Below are 21711 nucleotides of genomic sequence, written 5' to 3' on the forward strand. Positions count from 1 at the left end.
ACAATATAAACCACACTACAATTCTAAATCACTATTGTAAGATAACATCCCCTTTTTTTCTACCGCAAAGGACAAATGTTAAAGCCATACAAAGTTACATGGCAAGAATGCTAAGAACAGGAATGCAGGTTACACATCGCACTCCATGTCCTAACAACTAGGGCTAGTAAATGTAAAAAACACAGTCACATTCCAATCTCCCATCCACAGAACTTACATACTACACAAATATAATCAAATATGTTAGATGAACAGCAAAAAATTCCTAATCTGTTAAGAAACACCTTAAGCTGGACAGTCAAAACAAAAAATTTTGTAATAATTACAAGATCACCGAGGGTAACCAGGCGCTAACTGGAGATAGCTCTCTGCATCACCAGTAGTCCTCACTAAAAGAGGTATTAAAAACCACTCATACACTCCTCTTCCCCACTCCTCCCCCCAGACTCTGAAGGGAGAGGGAGAGCCTATGAAGCAACTCTCCTGACGAATTATTGAACTCCATTACTGCTTACACTGTCCTGCAGTGAAAGAAGACTGGACCTTTCAAGATACTCTTCCTTCAACAAATTTCAGCAATACAGTGCACATTGGACTGAACACCTTTCCAGTTTCAGTGGGCCTGTACCTTTCTTAGTATTGTATTTCTGCTACCTTGGCAGCAGCATGTGGCAGAGAGAGGACTATCACGTAAGTATAATGAAATGGAACCTTTTGTTTTTATGTACAGTATTAGTGAGGTAATCCTCTTGTTATGATTCTCTTATATTGTAAAGGTTATATGAAAAAAGGTTGTCTAAAAGAAACATTAGAATAATGCTGACTTTGGAACGTGTGCCTTTTTGCCAGATATTTAAGAATTTGATGAAAAGGAAGAGAGATTTTAAATTAATTACACAGACAGGACTTCTCACTAGTATGTCCCCTTAAACTACTTGGCGAGGATTACCAAAGGCAGACAAATTCAAACAAGCAATAAAGTGCAGCTTACCATTCTGTTCTAAATAAACAAGAATACCTATTAGGTTTAGTTTTAGTTTATTACTTCACACAAGACTCAAACAAGTCAATTTACCTTGTGACACATGTGAAGAAAGACCACAAGAAAATTTCTTTCTGTCTTAAACCTATAAACCACCTCACTTTTCTATGAATCATTACAAATTGATGAAATGGAACAGCTGTACTTTTAACTCCAAATTTAACATGTTACTCCCTGTTTCAAAAAAAAAGAACCAACCCCCCCCCCCAAAAAAAAACCACCCCACAACAACAACAACAAAAAAACCACCAAACCAAGCCTACAAGAAATAGCCTGTGATGAACTTCAAGATGGGTGTTCCACATTTAAGAGGTTCACTAAACATTCTGACAAATACTGCGTACCCATCACATACAAAGCAGTAGCAATATTACCTGGAACATCCTAGCAGATGGACCTTACAGCAGGACCCCTTCTCAATCATCTGCCAGAGGTCTTGGGAGTTTGGGGAGGTTCACGCTGACTGGAAGCTATCCAACAGTATTCCAATTTACAAGGCCATGAGGGAGGATCCAGGGACCTACAGACCTGTTAGTCTAATTTCAGTACCCAGAAAACCGATGAAAGCCACCCAGCGTGCTAGTGAAAGACGTTTAAAGGACAATGGAATGATCAAGCACAGCCAACATGGGTTCAAAAAGGGAAAGTACTGCTTAACTAATTTAATCTCTTTCTACCACAAGACCTTCCACCCAGTAGATGAAGGGAAAGCAGTGGATGGAGTTTTTCTGGATTTTAGTAAGGCTTTAGGTACTGTTCCTCACAGCAGTCTTCTGGGCAAGTTGTCCAACTGCAAGGTAAGCAAGTTCACAGTATATTGGGTGTAGAACTGGCCGGATGGCAGGGCTCAAAGGGTTTCAGTGAATGAGGCTACATATGGCTGGCGACTGGTCACCAGTGGCATTCCTCAGAGCTCAGTCCTAGGGCCAGTGCTGTTCAGTCTTTTTAACAGTGATCTGGATGTAGGAACTGAATGCACCATTAGCAAGGTTGCTAATGATACCAAACTGGCAGGTGCTGCTGACTCTCAAGGGACAAAAGACTTAGCAGAGGGATCTAGAAAGATTGCAGCATTGGGCAATCATCAATGGCATGAAACATAACAAGAACAAATGGCCAGATTCTGTCCCAAGGACAGAATAATGCCTGACGCCAGCACAAACTGGGAGAGGAGTGGCTGGAGAGCAGCCCTGCAGCAAGGGACCTGTGGGTGCTGGTGGGCAGCAGCTCAAGAGGAGCCAGCAGCGAGCCCTGGCACCAAGAGGGCAAACCGCATCCCGGGGGCATCAGCCACAGCTCAGCCCGCCGGTCAGGAGGGGACTGTCCCACTGTGCCCAGCGCTGCTGCGGCCTCACTTAGAGCGCTGCCTGCGCCGCTGGGCCCCACCATTTGAGAAGGATGTGAAGGTCCTCGAATGTGTCCAGAGAGGGCAACGGAGCTGGTGAGGGGCTGGAAGGCACATCCCGCCAGCAGCCGCCCAGGACTCTGGGTTTGCCTAGTTTGGGGCAGAGGCTGAGGGGCGACCCCGTTGCTCTCTGCAGCTCTGAGGAGGGGACGTGGAGAGGGAGGTGATCTCTGCTCCCTCAGATCCAGGGACAGGATGCGTGGGGACGGGGACGGCTCAAAGCTGTGCCAGGGGAGGTTCAGGCTGGACAAAAGGGAACGGACACATTTCTTTACCGAGAGGGTGGTCAGACACTGCAACAGGCTTCCTGGAGAGGCAGTCGATGCCCCGCGCTTGTCAGTGTTTAAAGAGGCGTTTGGACAATGCCCTTAATAACACGCTTTAGCTTTTGGTCAGCCCTGAAGCGGTCAGCAGTTGGACTAGACTATCATTATAGGTCCCTTCCAACTGAACTATTCTACTTCCATCACCTAACATGGAAGACAGACCTTATAGTTTTCCCTTCTAAAATCCCAGACCCATGAACTGGATCAAAAGGACAGAAGAGATTTACAACATTATCACGTTAAGATCATCTCCCTACAAAGCTGATTAGTACAGAGAAGCAAGGACAAGTTTGTTTTACATGCTTTACCTTCAATACTCAGTTTTCTTCCATCTTTGTATAATCAACGTAAACAATGCAATCCTGCCAAACTTTTGACTTCTAACCATTAAAAAGGTGTTACTAATTCTAAGTCAATACCCCCAGAGTATTTTCCTACACACAGATGCAAGGGAGCTGTTCCAGATCCATGCAACACCACACATGATATTGTCAGTAGTTTCCAACAGATCACGCAGCATCAAAAAGGATGAAAAACTCAATATAAACAGCTGTGTTCTCAGTTTCTATTTCCAGAACCTGAAATCACTTTGCATACTGGGTGTGCAAGAAGCAGCAGCAGACCTGCACAGCACACTGAGTGTTTGTGCCTATACCACTTTGTATTACTACAGACAATAACTACAGCATATTCATGAACTGATGCCCAATATGCTGGGATTCTATGTGAAAAACACTAAGGGAATTCTGAAAGAGATGCTTAAAGCAAGGAAAGTAAGGGCAGAGGAGATAGACTTAAGAGTGAATAAGCGTATTTCCTTTTGATAAAGTAGTAAACAGAAATATTCTCCCTTTGTTCAAACCCCCAGAAGCCTTAAGCAAAGTGGCTGCATTATAATTAAGAATGTCTTGGGGTTTTTTTCTCTCATCTTAATTTGAAAATTGTGTAATTTCAAGTGTCAAGAGGGAAACATCTGCATGCTAAAGCCTTGGCTACAGCAGAATAAACTACCTCTCAAATGTATCCATGGCCCAACAATTCATAGGGTCACATCTACTGACAGTATCTTCTGCTGACCCTGCTAACTCTGCTGACAATCAATTTTGACAAGCTGCTGGTAAGAACAGCAATGGTGCTTTGTTAATACCAATGCTTTTAAACAGTGGTATTGATGACAGCAACCAGATACGCAATTAGTGCAGCTATGTCTGTATCACATTTAAAAACATGATGGTGCTTAGACAGAAATGCACCTGCAGAATTTCCCACGTTCTCCTATGGGGAAAAACACCTTCCCTAAGCAAAAATCTAATTGCAGACTTAATTGGCTTATGTTTTGATTGTTTGAGGTTCTTTTAATCTACAAAACCATTTTTCCCCCAAACACAAAAAACACAGGGTGCATACACACCTGTAATTCTCCCCCTCCCTTCCCTTTTTATTTTTTTGCCTGTCCCACGAAAAAGTGATACTAGAAAGCAGAGCTGTTGCTCTGCCTTGTTTGATATACAAAGACAGCCTGAAGTGTATTTTCCAGAAGACACATTCTTGTGTAGCTACTATACCCTAACAGTCCAGCCTTAATACACTACAGAGAACTACAGTCTGGTTCAATGGAATTACCTCTTTAAGTTTTCCAACATCAGTTCCACTGTAAAAGCAACAATAGTAAGACCATAGTGTAGGTAAGACAGATATATTGGTCTTTTTCATCAGGTGACACACAGGCTCTAAACATGACTTAAAATAGAAAAAATACGGCAGCTTATTGCATTAGAATTTGCACAAAGGTCTAATGTAGCTGCCATCTATGAAAAACATGAAATCTTTACATCTTAGGGTTTTATATATTATAAAAAGCAGAAGATGGCAAAAAAATCCAAGTTCAAAAATATCCCTTAAAATGGTCTTAAAATTTACCTATTTTTGAAAGGAAGGATGGTCCATCAGTTGCTAGAGAGTAGCCAGAGACCCAGGTTCAATTCCCTGCTTCATCAGAGGCTTCCTGCATGACCTTGGTCAAGCCATTTAGTCTCACTGGCTGAGTTTCCCCATCTGTAAATTGGAATAATAGTACTTACGCCCAGAAAGGAGGCACTGGTAGGAATCTGTTGCAGACTGCCAAGCAAGACTGTGTAACAAGTCAGTCCATGACCTCTTACTCATGATGTAGAAAGAACTACATTGTCAACATGTGGGAAAGAAGGAATTAGAATCTCAGTATCTACCTTCCCATCGCCTAACACAGAAAACAGACCTTGTTGTTTTCAACTTGGGAGACACATTTGAGATCTCATGCAACTAGTACCACCATTAAATGAGGTTAAAAAAAAAATAAACTATAGTAGTTTTCTAATGCAATCATTATTTGGAATCCATTATGTGAGACAAAGTTGATGTACATGTCAATGCTTAGAAAACTTTTAGCTTCCAGCCCAGTAATCACACTTCAAACTATTTCTTACAAGCAAAGGCAAAAAAATCTTATCTGAAATAAATATACACACATCAGTGTCTTAATGCACGTGATTCCCAAAGCCAGGAAAATTAGGTAAAAAAACAAAACAAACAACCTGAGGAGAAAAATCCTCCTCTGAGATAATTTATATCGAGTCAAAGTAGATTTCATCACATAACCAAGAAACTAGTTGTTAGAACAGTTATGCTGAAAGGTTGATACTGATCAAGACACTATGTATTTAGTGAAGACACTAAATATAATACTAAAATTAGAAAATATACATAGTTTTTGCATTTCCTTGGCACTTCCCTATGTTTATAATGCATAATGGTAATTAAGCAAACCAATCAAAAATGCTTCTGACAGGATCAAGGACAAAAATAGTATTAAACCAGCAGGAGCTAGAGAAATCATAACCCTACTAAAGCCATTACCTTCTGGCATAGCAAGGTGCTAATAAATGGCCACAAATATTTTTCTGTTTTGCGACTGAAGGTGAGCATTGGTATCATGTGAGTCAACACTTAACATGCACAGTAATCTACACAGTACTTAATTTCTAATTAAGATGAACAGGTTTAGGAATCAATGGGTTCTGGGTAACAGTAACTTTTCTTTGCAAAAAACTTAACAAAATACCTGCCTTCATGTACTTTCAGACTTCTAAAAAACCCTTTCAACAATTTCAACAGTTAAAGAGCCAGTTATAAAAAAGGATGATGAATTAACCTGTTTACTAGCCTCAATGCAGTTCTGGCTTAGTAGAGCAGACAGCATTAAAATGAAAACAAAACTGTAAAAAAAATCTGATGTTGTTGACTAAACTTCCCTTATTTTTTTAACTTCTTTAAAATATTAGTGTCACACTGTACTAAATACATACTAGAGTATGAATTAAACACTCAAAATCCACAGCTGTAATGGATCTCTAACACTGAAAAGGAGCACTTCATGTGAGTTTCAGAAGTTGGTATTTGGCCCAATGTTCCTTAGTTTTGATACACTGATGAGCCAGAAACACATTACCAACTATAAAGCCGGGAGCCTATTAAAAAATTTCCAAAGAAATCAACAAGGATGACAGTACAGTCCTAACTCACTTTTTCTGGTGGCATCACAAAATGCCAGTCAGAAATTAGTAGCCTGTTTCTTTATTATGTTGGACATACAGTCAGAACAAAGCATTGCAACCTGAGAAGCAATGCATGTGGAGTATTCAACAGATGCAAGCAATTCACTTTCTTTTTTAAATGAACAGCTTTTTTTGCAAAGTACAGTTTTATATTCTTGGGTTGCATACAACAAATAACAACTTTGCCTCACTTTTACTCTTGAAGCTTTCCTAGAAAATATGAAAAAACTTTGCTAATCCATTGCTGCGAAGAAAGAGCAGTAACTCCCATATAAAAGCTACTTAAAAACATTCACAAGTAGATAGATTAGATACATAAAGCCTCTGTCATCCTCTGCTTGAAGAAAGATTACCAGGTCTCTCAAGCAGAGAAATACAGGTCTCTCACCTTGAATTCAGGCTTTGGAACACTTTGTGTAATATCTCACACCAGGAAAAGATGGCCTATATGCTGAGCACAAAAACCAACCATTCTCTGATAAAATCGAAGCATTTGACTGAGGGTCTTCATAGGAATCTGTTCTAGTTCCAAAAATGAAAGTGTTTGAGAACAGTCAATGAGTGCTGTAACTGACACCAGGATTGCGAAGTTCAGCAGAAAGATCACACATTAGAAAGCTCTGCAAGCACACCTGAAGACAGAATTCAAAATTATCTTGACAAACTTGAGAAAGTGCTTCAAATCAGAGCACACCATAACCACAAAAACAAGCACAAGGTGCTAAACAAAGGCAGATACTACCAGTGACAGGACAAATATCAGTTTTATAGAAAAAAAAACAAGTGAGCAGATTATAATGACCTTGAGGTGGTATACGTTCAGCTATCTAACACTGTTTCAAGAAAGGATAGACACATATATAAACAGGTGTAGAGTACACAATACAATGAAGTGATTGCGTCTCTACTCAGCCTCAGTAAGACACCTGCTAAAATGCTTATGACCAGTTTGGGTCAGAACAGGAGACAGCAGAAGGAAGCAAACAAGAACCATCAACAGTCTAGAAAATGCAGGCTTTGGAGTGGTGATGTTAGGTTGCTTTATCACGAAAAAAAGAATACTGAAAGGGGATTTAATAACAGTCTTCATGAAAGGCCTGCCAGAAAGAGAATAAATAGTCTTATCTGATCTACCCACTATAGAGATGAGATGATATTGGGATTAAGATCGAACTAGAAATACCTGGGTAAGAAAATTACCTTGAACGACGGATTGCAAGAACAGAAGCAATGACGAGACTACGCAGAGAGACTATAAAGATCTCTATATAGTAGAAATGGAAAAAAGAGGCTACAGAAACATGTCAGGAATGGCACTGGCAGAGTTAATGATGGTTTGATGCAACAGGATGGAATGACAACAAAGAGATGGAGGGACACACATGATTATTACTCAAAGGTGATCACTTATACAGGTAAGAGTAAAAAGTGACAGAATACATACAATATGACATGAAAAATCAACATTGGACAACTTTCTGGGACACACCTTATACAAGCAAGTATGTCAGGGCCGATACAGAAATAACTAGTTGTACAGCCATTTCAAACTACCGAATCAAAACAGCTTCCTGGAATTTAAATCTCTCTTGGCTGGCATTATAATCATTGCATTTCAAGTCTGAACAATGGTCTGACACCACAGCAATATACAGCAAACTCTATACCAAAACTTGGATCTTAAAGTACTCAAATATAGCATATCTGAAAAATATGATTTTGTTTACTGTAAGTTCATTTGACACTGCAACAATAAGTTTCCCTGTTCAGACCTTTTTGTTTGTTGTTTGTTTGAGGGGTTTTGTTTGGGTTTTTTTGTTTGGTTGGTTTTTTTAAACTTTAGTTTAACAAAAGAGGAAAAAGAAACACTTCAAGATTAGTAAGTAACAGAATTATAGGGGGAATCAGGAGCAACTGCAAAACAAGAATGCCATAGTTAAATTCTGTAATTATTCTAAAACCCCAGACAGTTCCAGTCAGGACCTGGTTTAACACAATTTTTAAAAGAAGTTTAAAAAAAAACAAACACCAAAAAAAACCCCCAAACAAACCAAAACCAAAACCCCACAAAACACATTTCAGCAAAAATAGTAGAGGGAACCATTCCTGAAAATACTGGTCTTCCAGTACTACTTTATGTGGCTCAAAAAGGTATGTATTTACATGAGTTGGGTTAAGTAGGTAGGAAAGAATGACTGAAGTGCCAAAACCAACAGCAGTCGGTATCCCATTTTTTTCAGTATTACAGCATTTCCAGCTTGAGCATCAGTACTGACCCTAACGCTGGTCACACATATGCAGGAAAATGTCAAGTAATGTGAATATCACAGCTCAAAATCAAGTGCTGCAAACCACACACAAACCACAAAATGCAAGGGAAAGTCTCATCTTTGGGAAGCCCTACCCCATTCTGTACAGCTTCAGTTCACAGCCATTTTAGAGCCCACTACAACTGCCACACTCCCGCTGTAACAAAAACGATCAACACTCAGAGCCCTGTGCGAGCACAGCCCTGTTGATGCCTCTGTGACAGTGACAGTCCACAACCTTAATTATCACAAGCACGAATGTGCGAGCAATCTAGCTTGGCCTCAATCCATGCTACCTCATCCCTGTAGCGAGACACTATTCAAAACTGATGTACATTTTTTTTTTTTTTTTACAACATAAGGTGAAGTACAAACAGATTTAGATTGAGCCTGGAACTCCAAAAACTCCACTTCATACAATCCACATGCAAAAGGCAGACTGAGGGTGGCCTCAATCCTTCTGCCCCCTCCCCATGAGATTTGGCCACCATGCAAACCAGATCATAAGTTGAAGCAAAGTAGTTGTCCAAAATTCTAAATTTAAAGTCTTCAAGTAGCATAGCGTTTTATTCTCCTGATACACAGCAAATAACAAATATGTGCATTTATAATTCTGCATGCAAAATATCTTTAAGATGTTACTTTCAAAACAGCACTTTGAGAAAATGCTGGAGGTTCTTTGTAGTTTGTTTATGTGATTAACATCTTTTAGAAATTTAGATGGGTAAAGACCCTTAGATCAGATCACACTAACAGCTTGCTGTCACTGAAAGCACCAGGACACTGCCTCACCACCGTCACTACACAGTCCCATTGTTTCCCCTTGAACAAGCAACCCAGCTGACACTGTGGTATGTACATTCAGGGAACATGTGGCTAGAAACCAAGCACACACAAGGAATTGTTGATTTCCTGCAATCTTCCTTGGTGCTGTTTGCTTAAGGGTCCAATGAAGCATCATGCACAAGAGATAGGAAGGGTTACTTTTTTATTACTATTTTAATAGTACCTAGCTAATATATTGACTTATAGTAACATCGGACCAAACTCTTCCACTGAAGTCTTCGTCAAAATGTTTTTTTCTTACACTAAGAATAGGAACACAAAGCACTGAACTATTGTCTCTCCCATATGCTGCCCTATCTTCCACTTTATCCAGCAAGACCCACAACAACTGTCAATCAGCTGAACACCCCCAGATACGAGCTGATTTACACAGATTTGGTTTAAGCCAAACAAGAAAATGACTGTGCCAGGTATCTCTCTTGGATAACAAATGCTATCCAAGTCAAATTTGGGATCTAACGGTAACCTCATAGCCCTGTGGCTGCATGGCCAACACAAGTCTGTCAAACCAACTGAATCACGAACTGCAACACCATGCACACCAGGCACAGTACCACTTTATGCAAGCCGTATCTCGAGCCAGTTACGTAACATCCTTCACACTCTGAAATGAATCCAGTAATTGTGGTGTACTTTACACCAGGCAGAGCCAAATATGTTAATCGCTATGCTTTGCCTTCTAAGAGGAACTTTATTTCAGAAAATGTTTGCATTCCTACAGAAACTTGCTGCCATCGGAGACCTCCTTGCTGTGGAGCCAGAGAAAGACTGCCTTTTGAAGGAGCACCAGCCCATTTTGCAAACCAAGAACTCATTCACAACTCCCCAAGCCTATCCTTAAAAAGTGACACTTTCTTCCCTTAATTTATACTAAAATTAACAGTTCTAAATTTTCTCTGCTATTAGTAAATTGAAACATTTGAGCTACTGGAATGTATGAGTTTCACAGAATAAATTTGTTTTGCACACACATATTTTTGTTAAATAATGTGCTTTTTGTTGCTATTTCTTCTAAAACGTTACCTTTACCTGATGTCTGCCTGCATCCCAATCAAAGCATCATAAAAACCTACTTCAGTGAACTAACAGCAAAACAATCTTTTTTGGCTACTGTTTCTTTCTGCAGCTATTTGAACTGTAGAGATGATGGTATCTTATGTTTCACAAAACACATCACCTAGAAACCCAAGTAGGTTGTTCCTAATCCCAAGCATTCTACAACCCAATTATCAGCAAGAAAAGGATAAGGACCTCCAGTTTGGAACTCGAAAGAAAAGCAACACCTTAAATTGCAGGTTTGATACCCAGACTTTTTAAACAATTTAAAATTGGTACCTGTATAACTGGCAATTGGCAAATACACCTGTATTTAAAAATCAGAAAGAACAAACCTGATAACTATTAGTCTGGTAGTAAGACAGTACTAGTGGTTTGCCAGATATTAAAATAAGTTTCAGGTGAGGGGTGGGGGACAGGGCTGGGGAAAAAAAAAAAAGAATTACAATAAACAGAAGGAATTAAAAGTGAAAGAAAGTTTTAACTACATAACTTACATATGACATGAAAGACTTTTTCTTACTCCATCTAACCTGAACTTGTGTATCCAAAGCATTAAGTGGCACTGCACTGAAAATGAAGGGCTGAGATTTAGAAAAGTCTAGAGGGAATAATAAAAGCAGGATGAAAATTACTAGTTTTGAAATGGCAAGTACTGGAGCAGTACAATTATTGCAACATAATTTTTAACATCACTGATAAAGCTGGCATAAAAAGTATCAAATTTCTCTACACACATTCCTGGCCTCAAATCTAAGGATACCTTATGCAGACCAGAGCAGAATCTGAGGAACTTCCAAAAGTTCTTATAATCACAGCCTCTGAAAATTTGCTATTCCAACTGCTCATTCTGGTTTGCCTCACTCTTTTTCCTTTGCTTTCCAAGTTTGACATCTTCCATGAAAAAAACATTAGTGATAAAGTAGTAGTACATCTCATTTTTGCTGAGTTTTATAGATTAAATTGGATGAAGTAAAAAATCTGGTTTAAGTTATTAGATGACTTATAGACAGACCACATGACTACAGTTAAAAAAACCTCAATCTCAAAGAAAAGCTTTACCCTGGATCTTAATGCCACATTTTCAACAAACTGAAAATAAGAAACCAAAGCTATTCCTCTTAAGTAGAAAATTATGCTATTCTTCAGAAGAATGTCTAAGGAATTAATTGTCAGCCTCTCTCCAGAATCACCCACCTCAATGTCATTTAGCATACTGAGCAACTCTAACAAATGAAACTCGTCTCTGAATACAGTTATTAATGCTGAAACAAACAAAGTGGACATCAACAAAACCATGGGCTTTTCAGAGAAAATTCAGAAAGGTGGCAAAAGGTCTGCTAAGCATGCAAATACTGCAAAGAAAACTTGGCTATTCAAGGAAACCTTCCCATCTTTCTTTGGTTTTTTTTTGCAAATGGAGCATCACCATCTAGCACAGGTGAGCTACTAAAGAGGGATGCCCAACAGCGAGTACTGGCAACAAGGGGGTCACCACCAAGCAGCAATACCTCAGAAGAGCACAATCAGTTAATCAATGGTAATAAGGCAGAAGTAGTAAGATTTTTTTCCAACTACAGTTAAGCTTGCATTAAGAACAGTTTCAAATCATATTTGAAACTACAGAAGAAAACGGATCTGCCACTGACTGAAAAGCTGGATGCCTTGATTATAAAGCATCTAATCAAAAGGAGGTAGCACAAATTATTAGATGCCAACTCCAGCAGCTTCACAAGGAAAGCATGAAGCATTGTGCTTAACTGGAGTTGAAGCATAGTGATCTCAGGACAATAACTATGTGGACGTAAAACGCGAATTTTTATTTGGTTCTGTAATCAGCAGTGGAAACTGGAAGCATCATGACTACTTAGAGAGCTCTCTAACACTATCAAGAGAAGTTACTGCATGAATAAATGTATTTTATGACCACATTAAAAAGCTATGTAACAACCAACCACAAACGCAATACACAAACTTTCATTACGCTGGCTAAATTTTCTTAGAAAGAAATTTCTCCAAACATTTCTGTAAGAACATGATGCTGCTATACAGAAATACTTCTGAAGCCACCATCAGCTTGTAAGTCTGTTAAAAAAGCAGGGATTCTGTAAAAACCACAAACACATGGTGGCAATACAGAGAAGTCAATGTATGTGCATGGAAACACTGTAGAAATGTAAACAATCACAAGATAGACCTTGAAGGAAAAAAAGAATGGGCAGAAATAATTCACTGAAGCACTGAACAAGATCAGCCAAAAGGAAACCACTACTCAGCGCACAGAATTTGCCCGGGGAATACGTATATACATACTACATGCAGAAGATCGCTTTCCTACAGAAAATAAATAAATGCCTTGTACCTCAAGAAGTTAAAACTACAAAAGAGATTTCTTGAAACAGTTGCTGAGTTAAAACACTGGCCTACATTTTTCATCCAAAACATTTAGGAAATGCATTGCCATCAAAGCAGGGAGATGTAACACAGCAATAACTCAGGACAAAACCCCCACTTGGTCACAATCACTTGCATTTCAAGTAGAAATTGTTCCATATCCAGAAGTCATTGTGTTTTCACCTCCTACAAAATAACCAGTCTTCCATTTGAAAACTGACAGAATAAAGTATGCAACTTCTAGCATTCCACAGGAATTCCTGCATCAGGCGTGCCCTGCAGTCACACCTAGAAGCATAAACAAATAAACAAAAGACACATTTCAAACTTCTAGTATCTCCACTGATACCACCGCTGAAAGCAGAAAACATCAAAGTATGGATATTACAGAAACCTGACTTTCTGCAACCATTTGAACGACAAAATGGACTCCCAACTGCCAACCTGTAGCTCAAAAACCGTATCAGTTACAGTGCTGAACTACTGACATTACAAATACATGATTCAGTCTCTTGCTTTTATTTGAAGTGTGATGCATACAACTGCCTCAAAGAAAAAAATACCAACAAATATAACGGGAGAGCAACCTAATTTATGATTATATGTACTAGTAATTCAACTTGCTAAATTTTATTCTATTTGCACAGCTCTTACTGAGTCTGCTGCTTTCTGTAGCCATAACTAAAAATTCATCTAAATGAAGTGACTATATATTCACCAAACAGATAATAAACTACATGGTTTCCACTTTCCCAGCTTACGGCATTTTATTTGGTAAAAGGCAAGCCCTGTACATACCATGTCAACATTGCCCACCCAAGAAAATAAACTGCCAAAGGAGAAATATGCTACATTTTGACAATAATGGGGGAAGAAAAAAAAATAAATCTAAGGTCTTGCCAAAGTATATTTTGTTTTTCTAGGCTTTTTCTCTTGTTTCTGCTGTTACACTTCAACACTACCAAACAATATTCAAAAAGGTCAAAACAAATTATTTTAACGAGATCTCTAAATCTCTTCTGCCTGTCACTGGAACATTCAACTTCTTCAAAGGCTAACAGTGTGATCTGCAAATGCAAACACTTACAAGGAACTTCCTGCAGACAGACTGCCAGTACGCAGTAGCTTTCCAGATTTCACTTGCAAAAGCTGGATCTGAATTTAATTAAATTAACATGCAAGAACTCTACAATTTTTCATATTGCTTTCACCATTACAAAAAAAACCTTGTAGATGCAATTAACACTAAATATAAAGATGATGGATTAACTCTAGTAAGAGATTCCTTGAATATACATTTTAAGCAGTATGCCTGTTTCAAGCAGTAATTTTCCTAAGTCAAATAACCATGGTTCACCAAGTCTGAACCAGGGAATCTGAAACCTTTGATTCTGCTGCAACAAACATCAAGCAGGAGAGGGGCTGACTCTCCAAAGTCAATCCAGTATTGACAAGTCAGAGAGCTCTACAAAGTATCCACTATCAGATACGCAAAAACTTAGGTTTTAACCCTTCACTAATGCAAATATATAGCTGTCATGCTGCATGTGATTTTACAGCTAAGCATCATTTCAGAAAACTCCCACCCAGCAGCCTACTGGTGGAAGGCTGAACAATTTTGATTCCTTCCACAACTGCGCAGAGACATCCACATCTGACCAGCACAAGACCAGTGAGGGCGAAGCGGGGAGGACTAGGTGGACTTCAACCTTGTCCAGCACTGCTGCTCCTTCATTGACACAAATGTAAAATACTCAGCCTGCTGTATTAGAGGCAGCATTTCTCTGTCTTACAAGCTTATCTTCTCAACCTAGAGCTTCCATACTTCTGCCTACACTTCCCCGAACATATTTATTTTGTGCAAGTCCAATAGGCTTAAAATGTATTGAAATTACCACACACACGCAGACCAGCATAATATGCTCAGTAGAATGGCACTTCCTAAAATATCAGAAACACTGCACAAATGCCACGTAGGCACAGTGAACATTCAAAATGGGCATTTCCATAATGCCCAGGAATAAAGCAGTTCAACTGAAACTCAGGCACATGTACAGTAACTGCTACCAGGTGTCAAGAAATTATAACAAGTATCCTCAAATAAGGAAAAGGGCAGAAAAAAGGAGAAAAAAAAAAAAAAAGACAGGAACTTGCAGTGTCTTGTTTAACAGGAACATGGAAGACAGCAGGGTAACAAGGTACCCAGTGGACACGGAATCAGTGTTGTGTAAGGACAACTCTGCAAAGGGTTTAACCAAATGCCTGCAGGCTAATAAGCCTCTCTGTACACTGCTATACTAATTTTGTTACTGTTACTTCTCTGTAACCTGTATTTTGAGGGAACAGCCCTTCTTCACCTCCCAGCCCCACTGCCAGCCCTGATAACACCACTGCCACAACCAGTCCTACCAATTCCTTTCCACAGCCACCATCTGCTGTGCCCTTTGATATGCGGTGAGCAGGAGACAGGGACAACCACCAGAGGTGGCACAAGTCTGGGAAGGCTCCTTAGCTTGAGTCCCCACCCCATTCCTCATCTAGAACTTGATAATCACTACAAATCTGCCAACATCCTTTTGAGAATTTCACAAATCACACTGAGTTTCCTCTACTGCAGGTACACTGCTGTGGTGGTGCACCTCACCCCCTCCCCGGGAACCCCTGACAAGCCTTGTCCTCTGTGCAACAAGTTGGGTGGTTAAGCGTCCGCTGACCATATCAGCAACTCTTGGATGGCTGAGGTGGGGAATAGCACTGACCATACCAGAAACATTCTTTATCTGAATCGTTACATCCCCTGACAGCCTTGGAGCATTCCTTACCTGAATCATAACCCGAGTGGTACGATACCACCATCACTGGAATTTGCAAAATTCCAGTGATGGAATTTGCAAAATTCCAGTGATTACCGACTCAAGATTGTGGCCAGGATGGAAACTTACAGTTGACTAAAGCCAATCACCTCTGCCCCTATAAGCACCGGTCCTAAGCGAGGCCCTTTTGAGCCCTCCTGGACCACAGCAGGCTGCAGCCAGCATCTCCCTCTGCGCGGGACGCCTCTCAGCTCACAGACTCCAAAGTCTGCAAAGTTAGGACGAAAGCTGATGATGGAGCCTGGGCTGATACCCCCCACACCTTGAGGCTCAACCCTTCGCCTGTTGAGAAATCCAAAAGCATTCAATGTGGATACTCCACTGAACGCAAGGGGAACTTTTAATAGGTATACCTCTGTACCCTTTTTTTTTTCTTGAGAGAGGTATATATATCTATGTACATCTGTTCCTTTGTGTCTGTGTGCATGCGTGTGTGACTTGACTTATGTACCTTGTAGCAAGTATAGAAGGAATGTTACCATTGACTCTGTAATTAAGTTACTGTTGTGATTGTAGTAAATCCTACTGAGCCACTTTGTAAATGATAGTCAATGATTAAGTGCTGCTAAAAGCTTGTGATCAGCCTTAAACTATGGATAAACCTTATACATCCTATAGATATATACCACCATCCCAGTCAGAGACTAAGATTGGATCTAGCCACATCAAAGCTCTATTAACAGTTCAGAAAGCAGGGGAGTCCACTCTGAACCTCGTGACTTAATATGAGGGTCTCCCTTACCCTTTTACATCTTTAGTTTCTGTGTAAATCTTTTCAGCTTAATTTTAATTTGATTCTTCTTTGATTTATCTGTGTAATAAGTAATAGTGAGTCTTGCCACAAAACTTTGTGAAGTCACACTTCCACAAATTCATATCAAAACTACTTCGCTACTGCCTTTGATGGTGATTCTTTAAGTGACCTAAACCACTCACTTGTGACACCTGCCAAGGCAGCCAAGATAATTAAAAAAAAAAAAAAAATCATGTAAACTTATACTTACATAAGCTACATATACAGAGGTATTCCACCCCCCTATCATCCCTGCTCGTTGCATTTCAGTAGTATAAATGGTTATAGATGAGAAGTCATCAGTAGAGTCACAGAAGACGTTGCTCACTGTGTGAACGCAAATTTTCCAGTGTGGATGTCTCTTTCACACATGGGAAGACAGAAAGGCTATCAGAAAAAAACCCTGTGACATAACACGCACTCATAGTACTTTGTACTTAGGCCACCAATAAAGTATCACAGAGCGAGTGAGGAAAATGTGTATCCACTACTTTTGCAGTCAGCTCTCCTTCAAAGAACTGTATTTTGCAAAGTAAAAAATTATTTGAAAAAATGTTCAACATCCTGTTTGTTCTTAAACTCCTCTCTTACAAGTAGCAGCATTAAAGATATACCTACTGGTCTCACCAACACCCATCCAACACCGTATTCTGCCTTCAACAGCAGCAACAAGAGACACTACTCTGGGAAACAAACAAAGCCTAGACCATCTTCTGCGATCCACTCCCCTTCATAGATGCTTTCAATATGCAAATGCATCCAAGTGTCTCACAGACACAAAGAATGATCCAGGAACATGATCACCTCTGCAGGACAGAAGGAACCGAAGACGAGTACAGTGGCACAGAAAGCAATCGGGATATTCCGGACTCAGAAACCCCAACTTCTTGTGAACCTCCCACCACTTCCACAAGAGTCCCAGTTTCAACTCCCTGTCCGAAAATTCCTTTCCCTATCTGATGTAGCTTGAAAGCCTCTACAAACTCCCCATTCAGTCCCAGTCACTGAGGTCTGAAATTTGGCAGGAGACACATCTGCACAGCTGGCAAGAACCTCCACACACCCTAAACCAAACAGACAGTATATGTACATTTTCCTACGTTCTCCTCTACTATCAAGATGACTTTCAAGCAGCATCTGAAAACTGCTTGAGAGCACATAAATCTAAATCCAGTCCTGTAGGGTCCCAGCATTTCTCATCTACTACATACAGTCTCCAGACAGGAAGACATTCTTTTCCAACATCACTCAGTCAGAAAAACTAGTTGAAATACCCTGAGATTTATGGTTAACTCAAACAGTTCTGATAATTTACTTTGTGAGTAAGCTTATTCCTAAATTCAGGTAATTTCTAAATAGCAACTTTATTCAATGAAATCCCTTATGAATAAAATACTTTAGATTACTCCATGTTTTCATTAAGCTATAGAATCTACATATCATGTACAAGTGAAAATGTCTCCAGAATACATTCAATTGTACGTGGATATTACTGTAGGAAATAAGATTAAAAAAACAGACATAAAAAACCTTGTGTGAGACAGAACTTAATATCCATAAAAGGGAAAATACCAAACCAAAACAACCAACCCTTTCTTTACCATCTACCATAAGAAATATATGTGTATTATTCCAAAACAATCCTTCACAAAACACCTTGTGTCCTAGGCCTCCAAACTTCTGCAGTATTTGTATAGCTTGTGTATGCATTAAAAGTCATCTCACACACTTCTGTTTTTCAAATAAGCAACAGTAGTACTGTCCTGCATATGACATGTTTAGCTATTCTGCCATTAACATGCAATATGTCCTTTTATAATAGCAGGACAAAAGTGAACTAAAGCTTGACAGGTCTTCTATGATCCTGTCCTAACAGACAGTTAAAAAAAAAAGGGTAAGATCTGTTTCTAGTTAGAAAAGGCAAAGCTGTTTTCTAATAGCACAGTTTTTCGTCAGGATTTCCTCTAGGTGCTCTGAAGATAGCACAACTGACCATTATATGTATTTTCTGTGGACTAACATAATTTGATTATTCCACATTTTATCAAAGTAAAAATATTTAAGAGCTACTCTCTATAATCAAATTTATACAGAGGGAGAAAAAATAAAAGCAAAACCAGAGGCTTTACTCCACCAGAATAACTAACAGCTTCCTCATTAAAAAAAAACAACAACAAAAAAAAAAAACCCAAAGCATTTTTCTGCTGTTTTCTGAAACACTTTAAGTTCTATACTTCTTATCTATTACTGAGTTTTCTGCCTTGGAAAGATGTAGATATTCAACTGCAGTTTTGTATTTCTAAAAACCCAACGTCAGACTATGGGCTAGTAAGTGAAACCATCCTTACAGAATACTGTGAGAAACCACAGACTTAAGTAACCCTAAGAATACAACACATTTTGTTCTAGCCTTTTTCAGACCTAGTCAACATTATTACTTTACCTCAGATGAGTATTTCCTAAACTGCACTTGACTGATTGGTGCCAACTCGTCACTTCTTCTGGCAGAATGAGTTTAAAAAGATGACTTATTTTTCTGATCATACATCATTATCATTGTCAAATCAGTGTTCATTATGCATGAAAGGTTCCATGACAACACCAAGCATTCCACATTGAAGAACTGTGTAAAATACTCAAGGCACATTTTTCAGAGATCACATTTAAGAGTTCTTGTACAGATCTGGACATATACTGTTAGAGACAGCTGCATCACTGTAACTGTACTAAGTGGAAGGTTATTGGTGAGAGGAACTGGGGTAAGAACTGTAGTGCTGAGCAAAGGTAATGAATTGCCACACGTAAAAATCCCATTCTTCCCATGCTATCAAGCACAGAAGTTGATTTTTACTTTGTTAGGTAATCTAACAGGTGTCACATGGTTGGACAGCAATGACTAACTGGGAAACAAGTGACTACTTTTTTATTGGACAGATTCACAGATTAAAAAAAAAAGACAACACTCTACCAGTCTGTCCACCAAAACACTAATAAGGTCAGGCACACCAAAAATTCATTACATCATACTCATATTTGGAATTTAATTATTCCATAACACAAGAGTACTAATGATACATGTCAAACAGTCTGCTACAAGAGTAGCTCTCCAGACCAGGTCTTAATTACTGGAGCACATTTTCATGTTTAAGAGTCTCAGCTGTTTGTCCCATTTTCCATTTGAAGATCCCCTTTCTGCATGTTTTGGTGGTTTCTTCCCTCTCCTCAAACAAATAAGGGAGCAACTACAGTGGATCAACACAGCTCTCAACTGCAGGCATAGGGCGCCAGGCCACCCGGGGCGGCAAAGCCAAAACCAGCACACTACTTTCCAACTGGCAGCCCTTGGTTGCAGTTCTACAACAAACCCAAAGAAAGCAGCATCGCTGTAAGAAGTCAAAGAAACTTTGGGAAGTCAGAACTCTGCAAGAACTTACGGCAACAACAGGGTTTTTAAACAGCTAAGAGCAAAGAGAACCAACAAAACTCTTCCCAGCAGCATGCTCCCCAGGCAGCGGGTCATTGACAGCCGCAGCTCCCAGCAGCATGCCCCCCCGCACAGCGAGAGCACGCGGGGCTGACACACGAAAGGGAAACAGCACAGGTATCTTTTTAAGATGTCCCCCCAAGCGCCCCACTGCGCTATACTGGAGATAAGCCAAACAACTGCTAGAGCGTTTAACACACCACACGAAGCACAGATCCCTACAAAATCCGAGACAGAAGGGAATCGACGTTATGCCTTCTAAATCGGGGCACCACCGAGGTGGATGGTGGATACTTAACACCTCCCCGAAAAAGCCCAACGAACCGAGGTTGCAAGTTGGAAACGCCGTACCAGCACCCGAGCGCGGCACCGGCCCGGAGGCGCCGGTCTCTCCCATAAGCCGCCCCCAGCCGCCGCCCCGGCAGCCCGCAGGGCCGCTCCGCCGCCGCAGGCCGGGCCCGCCGCTCCTCGGCCCGCCGCGCGTCCCGGCAAGCCCGGCGGGCAGCGCGCCCCAGGGAAGGCGCAGGGCGCCGGCCCGATCCCGCCGCCACGCGCCTGGGGCAGGCAGGGCCCCGGCCCCGGCGCCTCGCCCGCTCCGCAGCCCTGCCCGGCGCCGGGAGGCCGCGGCCCACGCGGGCGGCCCGGTCGGCGGCGTCCCCGCCCGCGGCTCCCGGTCGCCCCAGCCCCAGGTCGCGTCCACCCGCCCCGCCCCGCCCCACCCCGGCCCAGCCCGCCCCACCACCAGGGCCTCACCGCTAGGTCCTGGGGCACGGCTCCGCTCATGGCCCGCACCGTCCCGCTCCGCCAGGCCCGGGAGGGCAGCGCAGGCCCCGGCTCCGGCCCCACCGCCTCGCCGTCGCCCGGCCCCGCCGCCAGCAGCAGCAGGAGCCGCTTCCCCACGGGGGAGGCCGCCGCGTCCGCCATCCCCACCGGGCAGGAACCGCCGCCGCCGCCGGCCCGAGCCCACCGGTCGCCGCCGCCGCCGCGAGACACCGAGCCAGCGCCTGCCCCGCGCTGGGCCTCCGAGCACCGCCCGACCCGCTCCCGGCATGCACCTCGCCCGCACAGCCTCCCCCCTGTCTTCCTCTGCCCCACAATGCCCCGCGCCACCCCGCCCGGCAGCACCGGGGAGCCAGCCCAGAGCTCGGAGGCGGCGGGACCGGGCGGGCCGCGGCCAGGCCCCGCGGCAGGAGCCGGAGCGGCGGCGCGGCTGAGGGGCGCGGGCAGGGGCAAGCCCCGCGGCGGAGCCGGCCAGCAGCCGCAGCAGGCGGCCTTCCTGCGGCAGGGCCTGCCATTAACACCAAGGCCAGAGCCGGGACTTGTCACGGAGAGGAGGCAGGCCTGGCTTCGGCCGCGAGGTAAACACGCCAGCAGCCCCGGGGCGGGGGCGGCGGGAGGCGTGCGGCCGCCCCCGCTGCCGGGCTGGACGTTCCGGAGCGGCACCAGCAGTGCGAAGCGTGCTGGGTCTGCTGCGGGGGGCTGGTGCGGGAGGCGAGGAGAACACACAGGCATTGAGTTAATGGTTTGCAGCCGCCACGATTAATACATCCGAACAGTTCTCGTGTAGAACAGTGCCGTACGCTAAGCCTG

General features: G+C 42.0%; 1 protein-coding gene across 4 annotated transcripts in view; it reads right to left on the bottom strand.

The window, feature by feature from the left end:
- The window catches only part of KDM3B (lysine demethylase 3B), a 65494-nt gene extending 44313 nt beyond the window's left edge, over window positions 1-21181 (bottom strand). The window contains exon 1 of one of the 4 annotated variants that reach the window (XR_008733627.1): window positions 20875-21181. Coding sequence is in view for 2 of the 4 variants with exons in the window: in XM_055719124.1 (XP_055575099.1) it covers window positions 20875-21045 (171 nt within the window). In the remaining 2 variants the exon portion in view is untranslated. Of the gene's footprint in view, window positions 1-1416; window positions 1518-4693; window positions 4829-20874 lie in introns of those variants that run through there. The other 3 variants (XM_055719124.1, XM_027807287.2, XM_014281102.3) reach the window with 3 other exon arrangements.
- Between the last annotated feature and the right edge of the window lie 530 nt (window positions 21182-21711).

The sequence above is a fragment of the Falco cherrug genome, chromosome 8 (assembly GCF_023634085.1).
Source record: "Falco cherrug isolate bFalChe1 chromosome 8, bFalChe1.pri, whole genome shotgun sequence".
Lineage (NCBI taxonomy): Eukaryota > Metazoa > Chordata > Aves > Falconiformes > Falconidae > Falco > Falco cherrug.